Source organism: Eschrichtius robustus, chromosome 8, assembly GCF_028021215.1.
Source record: "Eschrichtius robustus isolate mEscRob2 chromosome 8, mEscRob2.pri, whole genome shotgun sequence".
NCBI lineage: Eukaryota > Metazoa > Chordata > Mammalia > Artiodactyla > Eschrichtiidae > Eschrichtius > Eschrichtius robustus.
This window is the reverse complement of record NC_090831.1, coordinates 116,769,844-116,783,350: the sequence shown is the minus strand read 5'-3', so window position 1 is coordinate 116,783,350 and position 13,507 is coordinate 116,769,844. Positions and strand designations below refer to the sequence as shown.

The window sequence follows — 13,507 nt, the reverse complement described above, 5'->3', positions numbered from 1 at the left end:
TAAAACCAAGTGATGTAAAAATATCCTGAGAACTTGAAAATGCTTTACATGTACAAGAGGGTGATAGTAATTCTTTGCTTTCTTATAGAAGTTTTACAGTTTTTGCTTTTAGTTTTAGTTCTTCAACCCACTTCAAAGTGGTATGAGGTAAGGGTTGAAGTTTTTTTTTCCTCATACGGGTATCCAATTGTCCCAGCAACATTTGTTCAAATATCTATCCTTTCCCACGTTGAGCTGTCTTGCTCTTATAAACAAACAAATATCATGCTTCTGATCTTATGTATTTGGGCTTATGAATGCTTGAAGTGAACTTAAAAAGAGAGAATAGCATAGTTTTTGCTATTCCATCAATATCATGATATTCCATGTTTACAATACATTCTCATTTATTCTCTTCAGGCCAGTGTTGTACTTAAGAAACTATGATGAGAATATTTTCCAAAGAGGGATTATACCCTCTCTAATGCAGGTCCCAGCTAGGAAACAAAAAAGACATACGAATATCATATTCATGGACTAGAAAACTCAATATTGTTAAGATGTCTGTTCTTTCCAAATTGACCTATAGAATCTATAGGTTCAGTGCAGTCCCAGTCAAAGTCTCAGCAGGATTTTTTGTAGAAATTCACAAGTTGATCCTAAAATGTATATGGAAATGCAGTGGCTAGAATAGTCAAGACAGTTTTGAAAAAGAACAAAGTTGAAGGACATTTAGTGTGAGATTTCAAAACTTGCTATAAAGCCACAGTAATCAAGACACTGTGATACTGGCATAAGGATAGACGTGTGAGTCAACAAAACAGGAAAGAAAGCCTACAAATATATCTATTATGTCTGTGGTCAGTTGTCTTTTTTTTTTTTTTTAACCAAGATGCTTGGGCAATTCATGGAGAAAGGATAGTCCTTTCAACAAATGTTGCTGGGACAACTGTATATCCATATAGGATAAATAAATAGCCCTTTCCTGATACAAGGCATGAATATTCATTCAAAATGGATCACAGACCTAAGACTAAAAGCTGAACATCTAAAACTTCTAGAAGAAATATAGGAGAAAATCACTGTAGCCCAAAGATAGGCAAAGATTTCTTAGGACACAAAAATTAAGAACCGTAGAAGAAAAAATTCGTAAATTGGACTTCATCAAAATTCAAAACTTTTGCTTTTCGAAAGACATTGTTAAGAAAATGAAAAGACAAGCCACAGTCTTGAAGAAAATGTTTGCAAGATACATTATCTGGTGAAAGAATTGTATCCAAAGCATATATAGAACTCTTACAATTCAGTAAGTAATAAGACAAACTACCCAATGAAAAAGTGGGCAAAAGATTGGAGTAATTTATTAGATAATATAAAAGAATGGCAAATAAGCAATGCAAAGATGTTCAATATGTTAGGCATTAAAATAGACAAGGTTCCACTGCACACCCGCTAGAATGCGTATAATCAAAGCCAACAATACCAGGTTTATTAGCAAAGATGCAGAGTAGCCAGAATTCTTATACATTGCTGATGGAGGATCTTAAATGGTACAACCACTTTGGCAGTTTCTTTTAAAATTAAAATTACCATATGAGCAATTCTAATCCTACTGATTTCCCCAAAAGAAATGAAAACAAGTCAACAACAAAGATTTGTACATGAATGTTTATAGTATGTTATTCATAATTGCCAAAAAACACAACAACCCAAATGTCTGACAGGTAACTGGGTACGTTGTGGTATATCTGTACTCTTTGAATACTGCATGCAGCCAGTGTGTGAATCTCAGGGTCATGCTGAGCAAAAGAATCCATATGTTTTTGTTTATGTGAAATTCTAGAAAAGGCAAAACTAATCGCTAGTGACAGAAATCATTATCAATGGTTGCCTGAGCCTAGGGTGGGTGTTATTAATTGCAGAAACGTGTGAAGAAACTTCTAGGGGTGATGGATATCCATCTTGATTGTGGTTGGTCTTTAGACAAGTGTATATATATATATGTGTTTGTGAAAAACTCTTTAAACTGTGCATAAAAATTGGGTGCATTTTGTGTTGTATACTAGTTATACCTCTCAATAAATTTGATTTTTTTAACGTGAGAGAAACTGAAAAATCTAAGTAAAAACAGAACTTAGGCCACTACAGAGCACAACTGAAAAATGTGTGAACTCCATGTATTAAGGATTTTAATTATTTTAAAGTGATAAATGATTACTGACTACGCAGGAGTAGCAGAATGGCATTCCCTTTAGTCTTGCTCACTTTCCACATTGTGATTATGAGGGCTTGGAGGGCAACAAAGTAGAAGGGAGACCAGAATTTGGAACTGTATTTGGATAAAATAACACCTTGTCACCACCGTCACGCATACCAGTCCAGTCAACCGCTAAATTCTCTGTTGGTGTCAGAGGAGAGATTTAGCTTGCTATGTGAAGACTGATGAACTTTTTTGAAATTGTGTAGCATTAGATGAAAGAGGACTGAAGTGCTAATGTCTGTGTAGGCCAGTCGTTTGGTTTTAGAAATAGTTGAAAATACAAGAAAATAGCAGCAAACTTGAGTGAGAGATACTTGAGGCTTTTATAAATAGACTAGACTGGTAAATGCCTGCACCTACAGATGGTGTAGGCATAGTATTTGAATTTCAGCAAGGTATTTGAATAATATCTCTCATGATATTCTTGAGGATAAGATGGAGATATGTAACAAACATGAAGAATTTAACTAGGTTCATAACTGTATTATTGTCATACCTGAAGCTCTTAAGCTAGGAGATTTTTGTCCTCCTCTTGAATATGACTGCGTATTTACAGATAACTTAGATGAGGGCATCATTAGCATGCTGATCTTTTATAACTTATTTTTTAGTGAAAACTAAAATTTTAATAAGCTGAAATTATAGGTCATGTCTACAAAATATGAAATCTTATCCAAGTCCAAAAAAGAGAAGTATACAAATGTAGGATGGGGGAAATGGTTTTGTAGGAGCAATGCAAGAACAACAACTCTCTAGGGTTGTAACTGAATATAATTTTAATAGGAATCAGTAGAGTGACTGTGGCTGCCATAATAATAATGGCTGACGCAATAAACATTTTTTCCCGCTGTAAGGAAGATGAAGATGAATTTGGGTTTTGTTTTTGTTTTTTCTGTTTTTTGAGATTCCAAATGTAAGTGAGATCATATACAGTATTTGTCTTTCTCTGACTTATTTCACTTAGCATAATGCCCTCGAGATCCATCCATGTTGTCATAAATGACAGGATTTCCTTCTTTTTTTTATGGTTTATTCCTGTGTGTATGTATGTGTGTATTACATTTTCTTTATCCATTCATGGACGCTTAGGTTGTTTCCATGTCTTGGTTGTTGTGAATAATGCTGCAGTGAACATGAGAGTGCAGATAACTCTTTGAGATCCTGATTTAAATTTTTTTGGATATATATATACCCAAAAGTGGGATTGCTACATCATATGGTAATTCTGTTTCTAATTTTTTGAGGAACCTGCAGTCTGTTTTCCAGAGCAGCTGTACCAATTTATATTCCCACCAACAGTGCATAAGTATTCCCTTTACTCCTCGCCAACACTTGGTATTTCTTGTCATTTTTTTGATAATAGCCATTCTAACAGATATGAGGTGATATCTCATTGTGGTTTTGATTTGCATTTCCCTGGTGATTAGTGATGTTGAACACCTTTTCATGTATGTACCTGTTGGCCATTTGTATGTCTTCTTTGGGAAAATGTCTATTTTTAAAACTAGATTGGGTTTTTTGCTACTGAGTTGTATGAGTTCTTTATATTTTTTGGGTATCCCCTTATCAGATATATGATTTGCAAATATTTTCTCCCATTTGGTAGGTTGCCTTTTCATCTTGTTGGTGGTTTCCTGTGCTGTGCAGAAGCTTTTTAGTTTGATGTAGTCCCACTTGTTTGTTTTTGCTTTTTGTTGCCTTTACTTTTGGTGTCAGACCCAAACAACTTGTCATCAAGTCCAATGTCAAGGAGCTTACTGCCTATGTTTTCTTCTAGGAGTTTTATGGTTTCAGGTCTTACATTTAAGGGGAGGATGAAGATGAGAATCTCACTCTAGTTTGTGTCGATCAGATCAAATCTAGAGCATTGTATTTCCTTTCGGGGCATCATATTATGGTCTGAAAAGAATGTTGAAAAGCTGAATCTTGGATAAGACCTTGGAAGAAGCAGCGTAGAGAACAGATTTTACTGGATGACTTGCCAGCTTTAAGATTAAATTGAGTCTGTAGATGGACACTTCTTCTTTTACAAGGAAGGAGACTCCTAACGGAAACCTATCAAGAGAATGATACTTAGTTTATAGCATGTTTTTTCTTTCCTGCTACTTTTATAAACTTATAAGGTTCTCCTTAACATCTTCGAAAGGTAAGAAGGAGGTCCAATTTAATTGTCCTATGTAGTGGATAGACTTTTGCATCATCTGTAGCAAAGTCAGTTTATTCTTGTTCCCGTCCTACCCTCAACCAGTTATGTGGTTTTTGGTGTCTTCCATTGTAACTGGTTGGTGCTGAGGAAATTATGGTTTAGTGTCAGCCTATGTAGAATTATTTAGGGTAGTAATTACTCTGGAATATTATGTAGGGATTGAGGTATGATACCTATCCCATTTTTCCAGCTGGGGACTTTAGGTCTCTTTTCTTTCCAACCTTCCATTATATAGACCTGGATTTCTGTTCTTTTGCTGCTTTTCTTATAGAAGTGTTACAGAAAGAGTTTATTAAATGAGATATAAGTTAGTAAAGCAATTTCTAAACAATAGAGGATTACACAAGAATAAAGTAGTGTTATTTCAAGTTGCAGCTATATGCAACATTGGCCTATAATAGATTTATGCTGTTTATGGTTATATCACTAGCTCAGCCATCATATTTATATCTTGTTAATTATCTAGTACTTTCCTGGTCAGAAATTTTCTCTCTTCAACCCTCTAGTTACATTTCTGTCTACCTTATTCTTGCCTGTATTTCTTTGCATCAGATTTGTTGAAAGGATTGACACTATCCATCAAGAAAATGCCTTTATCTTCCCATCTTATAACTTCATCATGCCTCCATATTTTCATGTATACCATCCATTTGTTGTTGTTATTGTTGTTTTTAATTTCAAAGGAGACAGAATGTCTTTTCAGAGACCAACACATTATCTGTGCACTAAATACCAGACTGAAGCACTGAGCTCCACCGCCAGCACCATCACCTGTCCCCTTTTCTTTCTAATGAGGATAAGGTTTCCCCATCTTGGAACAGCTTTTGATTGAGACTCATTTTTCTCCATCTGTTTTTTACCTTTGTTTGTCACTGCAGAACTTTTTAAGCAAATGAGACCTATGACATCATGTTTTTTTTCAAGGGAAGAGTGACAGTGTGATGTAGTATATCAAATGCTAGGCCTAAAAAATCATAACAACAAGATAAGTTCAGATTGTGATAAATGCTGTGAAGGAAGTAAACAGTATCATGTGAGAGTAATTGGAGGAGAAGGAGTTACTTGTATAAACAAGTAATTTTAAATGAAAATTTGGTCTGAGAAAAAATTTTGAGATCTTGATCTCTGGATGAGAAAATTTAATTGAAGATGAGAAAGCATAAATAATAAACTTAATTATTTGCAAATTTTCCATTTTTAACAGTGTTCATTACATAATTTTGATTATATCATTTGAATTTTAAAGTTTTACTTTAAGGCAAAATTTATTTCCTAACAGTCATGGTTAGATTTGAGAAGTCTCATATGTCTGTTCTTTCCAGTATTAAATGAAGAAAAACAACCTTGACTAGGACATTATATGCATCTCATTGTAGTTGATTCAACAGATATGTATTGAATACCTGCCACATGCCAGGCACTGTACTAGGCACTGGGGATAAACAGAAGTAAACTAGACACAGCTCTTTCCCTCAATAAACTCAACTGAGACAGTTTTTAGGGGTAACAGATGATTTAAACTTATCATTGACTTTGAAATAGATTCACTGTGTCCATTACATTGGAAAGTTAGCTCCTTGCTAGTTTTAAGAAGGTATTTTAAGAATATATAATTCTACTTTTAAAAATGGTTTTATTTTATCAAATGGAGTTTATATTCCAAATAGAAAGTGAACATAGGCAGGTGAAAAAAATACATGAATCAAACTGTTAAAATAATTACTACATAACTGAACAGGGGAAAGAAAGATCACTTGTGGTTGAGTCTTGGGAAAGCTTCACTTAGGAGTCATAATGTATATTGAATCTTAAAGAATAAGTATGATTCAGTAGAGAATAGAATGAAAGCTAATTTGGTGTGAGAGGGGAGCATTGGTCACAGGGGTGGGATTAAATACCAAGGTATACTTAAAGGACCTGGATAAATAGGCTTGACTGGAGTGGAAGGTTTGTATTGGTAAATTGTAAAAGATAAAGCAAAGTCTTTCAATAGAAAAGATTTTGGTTGTACCATAATAGTAATATGGTCCTAAAATCCTTAGTTCACTTGTAGTCTATTTTACTATTTCTTATTTAAAGGGGTTATGTACAGTTTGCAGTTGTATCATGATTCTAAATAAATCTTTATTTACACCCCTAAATGTGTTCTGTAGATACTGAGGCCAGAGTCTTTAGCTCTACTCAGGTTAAAATGATGTTTTGTTTTTCAGTTACTTACACGCCAAGTCAATCATCCACAGAGACCTCAAGAGTAATAGTATCCTTCCTGAATTTGTCTGCGAAGTTTGAAAACATCCTGACCTTTTCTCCTGCATTTTATCTTCACATTATGTAAAAACAGTTTTCATGCTAAGTTCAATAATACACTGTAAAGGGAATTAATAAATGGGTTTACACAAGAGTATAGTAGTACAAGGTACTACAACCTGCTTTTGGTTTTTGAACAATTGACCATTACAAAAAAACCTATCAAGTCATTATGATAGTAGGACTCTTTGATTGCTTGTTTATGTTCTATAAGCACCATAAAATGCATAGTTTTGTAGCTATCTACTAGTTTCTTTCAGTGCTCTGACCTTGCTCAGTGGTAGTTGAGATGTAACTGAAGGCTCTACATTATATAACAATGAGGTGAGAAAAACGTAACATTTCTTCTTCCATAAGCCCAGATTAAGATCCTGTCTGCCAGTTGCCTTCCTTCATTCCAGTGAAGAGCCTTTACAGCTTTCCCAGCAGTGCCAGAAAGATATTTGGGCCTACATTACTAAAATCTAATGGGAAAGCTTCAGTGTCTCCCATAAACTTAGGAAAACATCTCACCTCATCCTACCACATTTCAAGCACCAAATATCGTAAAAGCAGGTCACAGAGTCCAAATAACACTAATTATTTTTAAAACATATTTATTAACTTTAAAAGGAAATATGAAGTACTATACTTCTTTAAAGAATATCATAATATATAGAATTATAGAAATTAGATCTCTTACCTAAATTTTTCATAATGGTTGCTTTGATAGGAAAATGAGATCTGTTGTTTTCCTTTACTTACTACACCTCAGATATTTTTCTTCATGAAGACCTCACAGTAAAAATAGGTGATTTTGGTCTAGCCACAGTGAAATCTCGATGGAGTGGGTCCCATCAATTTGAACAGTTGTCTGGATCCATTTTGTGGATGGTAAGAATTGAGGCTATTTCTCCATTAATTAAATTTTTGGACCCTGAGATGCTGTTGAGTTATTAGAAAGTCACTGAAGATTTCAACTATAGTATTTTCATAGTTCTCAGTATTCACAAAAATCAATGTTGATCTTATTTTATATATAAATAGATTTTAACTTTTTTCTTTATCTTTAAAAAGAATATTATGAAACCAGTTTCAGTATATTTCAAACAAAAAGTGTATTTTATAAACACTGTTTAAATTTTATTCAGATTGTCTCTTTAAAATATTTTGTGTTCAGAATGTTCTGTGTATCCTGTTTCAAAAAAAAAAGTATGCAATTTAAGCAGGTGTGATCTGCAGCCATTATTAAGGTTTCAATAAAAGAATTACTCCCTTTAAGAGAGAGGCTGTTTCACAATCTTATTTAAGCCTAAATTGGAAAGTTACTGTCTTTAGACTAGAAAGAACCATATAATTATGGGCAGCTGGGAAAGGAAAGACAAAAAGAAAAATGAAAGGTAGATTTTTAACACTGTCAGTTTTGTGTGCCCTGCATAGCCCTTTCTTTCTCTTTCTTTATTCCTATTTCTGCTTTGCGGAAAATAAGAAAGAGAAGTTATAAGAGAAGGGAACCAAAACTTCGGTGCAGTTACTTTCAGCAGGCTGTGAAAAGGGCAGCATAGGATCATTTTCTTAAGCCAGCCATTCTCTGGAGGGTCCTTAAGACCCTTTCAGAGGTCCCCAAGGTCGTCCTGTGTAAAACTAGATTTTTCTTCATATTCTTCAACACATCCGAGCAGATTGAATGCATAAGGAAATATGTGACTCTAGCTGGCTGCTGTTAAACCGGTCAAAAAGAATTGCAGGGACTTCCCTGTTGGTCCAGTGGTTAAGACTCCACGCTTCCACTGCAGGGGATACGGGATCAATCCCTGGTCGGGGAACTAAGATCCCACATGCCGCGCAGCGTGGCCAAAAAAAAAAAAAAAAGAATTGCAGTACTATTCTTCTCACTAAACTTTGTTTTTGAAAATACAGTTACTTTTCATTAAAAAATGGGTGATCTATGGTAACATCTAATGACTGTTTTGTTATTTAAATTAACAAATACTTTAACGGTTTCTCAGTTAAGTTTTAATATGATGAATATCCACAGGTATAATCCACATAAACAGAAGCTTCTTGGGGTTGTCCATAATTTTTAAGACTGAAAAAGAATCCTGAGACCAAAAAGTTTAGAACGTCTGCTCCAAGCTGAATACAGGGTGTCCCAAAACTCTTAGTGCAGCTTTAAGCTTTGAATAACTGAATCTGCAGTAAGACTTTGGGACACCCTGCTGAAATAGAAAAGCTGCAAGGGCTTTCAAAGCCACATTTGCCTAAATTCCCTGAACTTATCCGTAGCAGTTCCATAGAGAGAATTCCAAGGTAGGATTCTGAATTAGTCAAGATACGCCTAGGGTTAAATTTGGCCATGATTTCTTTTAATAATAACTGGCATTAGAGTGGCAAGGTGGGAAGGGGCGGCACTGGACTTGGAGTCAGAAGGTCTGTACTCTCGTGCTCTGTTTGACTCTTGCACGGTTCTTGACCTCCTCCAAGTCTCTCCATCTTTAACATTGGGTTGAACTAGTGGATTTTGAATGCATTTTCTCAGGTTTAGTAATTAGAGTTAGCTATATTTTTTTCTTCAATATATGTTTGTTTTAATAAATAATTATAAACAAGAAGCTAATTAATAATTGTAATCTGGATCTCAGATACCTTTAAGGCATATACCTTGTAACAAAGATAACAATGTATCCTAAGGGGGAGAGAAATTGCAAAACCTACAATTACAAAGAAACAATTGTTACATGTTTTAAAGGTGTGTTTATTTTAACTAGTGCCGGGAAAGTGAGGCTCAGTCAAGTCTCCAGATTTGTCCTTTTCCAAAAACCTTGGCTTATACAGTTTATAGACTATTATACATGAAGGTTTATATTTTCTTTTAATTTCTTTTTTGTTGATACCTGGGTAGATGGGTTCATCCTTTATTCCATCAAGCTGCGTTTTAAGACAAGAGATTAGTCAGTAGTACACTTTAATTGTTGAGTAAAATCCATTTGGGTTGATATTGCCTTCAGAAACAAATATGGTATATCCATAGATTAGGAGAGAAGAGTTTGTTCAGAACCAAAGGTTATGTAATTCTCTGAATTATTTACAATAGTATTCTCAACCTTGCTTTATTTATATCTTAAAGAAGAAAAACTTCTGTGAAAATTTTTACAAATTACTAAATTGAAGATAAATCATGCGTTTCTTATAAATAGATCCCATACAACCTTTCATCAAACCATCTACCAACAACAGTGAGGTAAAACTAAATTTTAAAAGGGTAGTTCTTACACTGTCCCTCACAGAAATTGTGTTCTGGCTTTGAAAATTATGTCTGTATCATAACCAGCCTCTTATATTCTGGCTTGTTCATTACATCACAGTTGTATGTGGTTTATTTTGTGCTGTACTACCAAGAGCAGTTATCAATAAAAAATATGACAAAAGCAAATAGATACAACCTTCTTCACTGCACGCTCCCCCAATCCTTTACTCTCACCTGGATCTCCCACACATCTTTCATCAGTGGTTCTCAACCTTGGTTGGACATTAAAGTCATCTGGGGAACTATAAAAACTCAAAGTTGAAGCTGTTCCCATCCCCAGACTCTGATGGTATATATTATTGGGCTAGAATGTAGTCTGGATGTTGAGAGGTTAAAGGCTGCACAGGTGAGTCTGTTTTGCAGGTGAGGCTGGATGCTGTTACTGCCTGCCTTGTGAGATAGCCTGACCTGCCTTACCCTGACCAATAACCAAGAATCTTGTCCCAGGTCTTTCATTTTTGCAGTTAGTCCTGGTTTTGGTATCAAATTAATGTTTTCACAAAGTTTTATTAATACTCTGCAGTTTCTCTAATTTCTTCCAAATGAAACAATACAGAAGATGCAAGGTGAAAGAACTCCTTTAAGCTAATATTTAACCAACCGTTTATTGTATTTCATGTAAACAGCTAATAAGAAATCTAGCTATAGAATACAGTGACTGAAATGTGTGAAAATGTAACAAATATGATTAGGTCTGTATCTTTGCCCAAGAAGCAGCAGCCAAAAGATTCTTTATACCATCTTCTACTAAATCTACCTATTGTCTATTGCTTTTGTTAATAAAGCATCCATAGCATATTTATACCGCTTTTGGAGGCAAGAAAGGAGTTTGAGTTTATCAGTCTTGAAATTTTACCATTATTGCCTAAGGTGCCCTGAGATAAGGAGAATCATTTGTACCAATGGCAAAACTTAAATTCTAAGGTGATTATTACCATAGTGGTTGTGCTACTTCCAAACATCTCATAACAACAGGTCTAGTATTTCTTTCCTGAATCAGGAATGGAAGGTAGGAACTCACTCTTGATAGGGTAAGTCATGGGAAAAATTCAAATGGCAGTGATGGTATTTTGTGCAGAAAGAGGGCAGCTGATAAAATTATAAAATCTTAATAATGTATATGGAATCTCAGCTAGTACTGCCTCTCTCAGAGTTTACAGAGCATTTTTTTAAATTTATCTTTCATAATCAGTTTTATTTCTTTGGCCATATATAAGAGAATTGATTACATATTACATGGGTTATTTAATGATAAAAGCATTGTTCTGGGAATTATAATAGTTTGGTTTTCAGTCTTTATTCGGTTGATGTGAAGAATAAACAAGAATATTTTTCTTTTTATGTTCTACCAGGCACCAGAAGTAATCAGAATGCAAGATAAAAACCCATATAGCTTTCAGTCAGATGTATATGCATTTGGGATTGTTCTGTATGAATTGATGACCGGACAGTTACCTTATTCAAACATCAACAACAGGGACCAGGTAAATATTTACCATCTCTTGAGGTTCATTTTTACTGTTTGTAGAAAGGCTCCAGTTCATTGTAGAAAAGAGGTATTGGATACTGGGTAAGCATGAAGGATAGATCTCTTGATCTTTGTCACCAGATTTAGAACCTTTTGTATACTTTTGGCAGTAATAGCAGCATGTAAGGCCTTTCCTGGAAATACCATGCTTAAGTCTTGTAGTGGAGTGAAACTCCTCATCTTCTGTCTAGAAACTAGAGATGCAATAATGATTATACCTCATGCCTCTTGACCATGGCACAGTTAGAAGAATGAGCTCTGCTGCTACAGCATCTGGGCTTATCCCTTTTGCTCTATCACAGATGTGCTATCTGAGCCAGGTACTCAGCTCTGAACTTCTTTACATCAAATCCTTTTGAAATTATTAAGATTTCTCCATACTTAAATTTTTAAAACTAGGTAAATGAAAGGACTGTTACATCATGCTTTCATTTTTCTGTGGTGAGAATTCAAGTAGGAGGGAATTTTTTACTTCTCTCTTCCTAAAAGTTCCTGTTCTCTGTTCCTTACCTTCCAAAGTATCAACATAGCCTCGTGCAGCTCTTTGCCTTTTCGATCCCAGCCATATTAAATTCACCTAGTCTTTTAATACTGGCCAAGAAAAATGAATTGTCTTTACTGAAATTACCTCATATACCTCAACATTTTAAAAGTGCGTGTGTGTGTGTGTGTGTGTGTGTATGTGTAGAGAGAGAGATTGCAGCAATTACACTGTTAATATATTAGAAAACAATAGTTGACCATATGAACTGTGATTAAATAACATTTATACATTATACTGTGATGCACATGTGAATCACCTGGATAATTTGTTTAAAAAATGGAGATGCTGAAGTAGATTCTGATTCAGTGGGGTGGGTCCAAGCATCTGCATTTTTAATAAGTTTGCCAGTTGTTTCTGATACATACCAAAGTTGAGAATCACCAGTGTAAAGAATCTTCAAAAGCATGAATGTTTTATGTGTTTGATCATAACCTCCCAACCTAATGAAATGATAGTTTTTAATGTATAAATATATTACTTCATTTAGTAGTGTTTTGGTCAACAGTTCAACTCTAGGTCTTTTTGGTGATACTAAAGCTTTCTGAAGATACTGAGTAGCTTTCTCACTAAGAACTTATAACTATCATGTGATATCAGAGAAGTAATCTAAGTTGTCATATACTTTGCGTATGCTTATTGAATCACCATATGACCCTTACCCAACAGTGGTCTTGATTCTCTGTTTTGAGAATTTTAAAAATGACTGCCTTTCTACATAAGTCAGCATAAAACTAATTTTTTAAATTGCTGTTTGGTCTTTCTAACTACTTTCATAGCTTAAGAATGTTGGATTATAGCTTTAAGTGTTAAAAAGAAATCTATGACCTGGCTTCTGATGATCTGATCTTTTAAGCCTCCATGAAACTTCGATTCAGGATGGACCAAGATAGCAGCTAAAGAACATAATTGAAACATTGCACTTAGTGTACTTGTGACAGATCCTAGATCACTGAGATGATTGATTTGATGATGGCAGTCTGAAGAACAAGATTGTCTCTAATTTAGCAGCTTCATGTGCTCTGCGTTTTACAGTCTTATTAACTCAGCCATACAGCACAATACCCCATGCCGTGTTTAATTTTCCTATGCATTCTGTTCTTCTAGAGGAATTACGAGGGAATTTTAGTTCAGTTTTAGTTGATTTATCATAGAGACTACAAATAATAAAAATTTATGAACCTAAGATCTGGATGAAATCCATTTGTCAGTAAATAAGTTTATTTTAATAAAATAATAAAGCTATATTATGGAAATAAGTAGTAGTGTCTCCAAAATATGGAAAAAGCCTCCCAGAGTTCTGCACTCATCCACTTCTTGGCATTTTAGGTGCTTTGTCCTCCATGGGAGTATAATAAATGATGTGGCAAGGGCTTACTCTCCATGAGAGAAGTAAGTGA

The 13,507-nt window shown here is 34.6% G+C and overlaps 1 protein-coding gene across 3 annotated transcripts in view; it reads left to right on the top strand.

The window, feature by feature from the left end:
• The window catches only part of BRAF (B-Raf proto-oncogene, serine/threonine kinase), a 156,871-nt gene that overhangs the window by 123,777 nt on the left and 19,587 nt on the right, over positions 1–13,507 (top strand). For all 3 annotated transcript variants that reach the window (XM_068549578.1, XM_068549577.1, XM_068549576.1), the window contains exons 14-16: positions 6,656–6,702; positions 7,507–7,625; positions 11,391–11,522. In XM_068549578.1, coding sequence (XP_068405679.1) covers positions 6,656–6,702; positions 7,507–7,625; positions 11,391–11,522 — 298 coding nt within the window. The remainder of the gene's footprint in view (positions 1–6,655; positions 6,703–7,506; positions 7,626–11,390; positions 11,523–13,507) is intronic.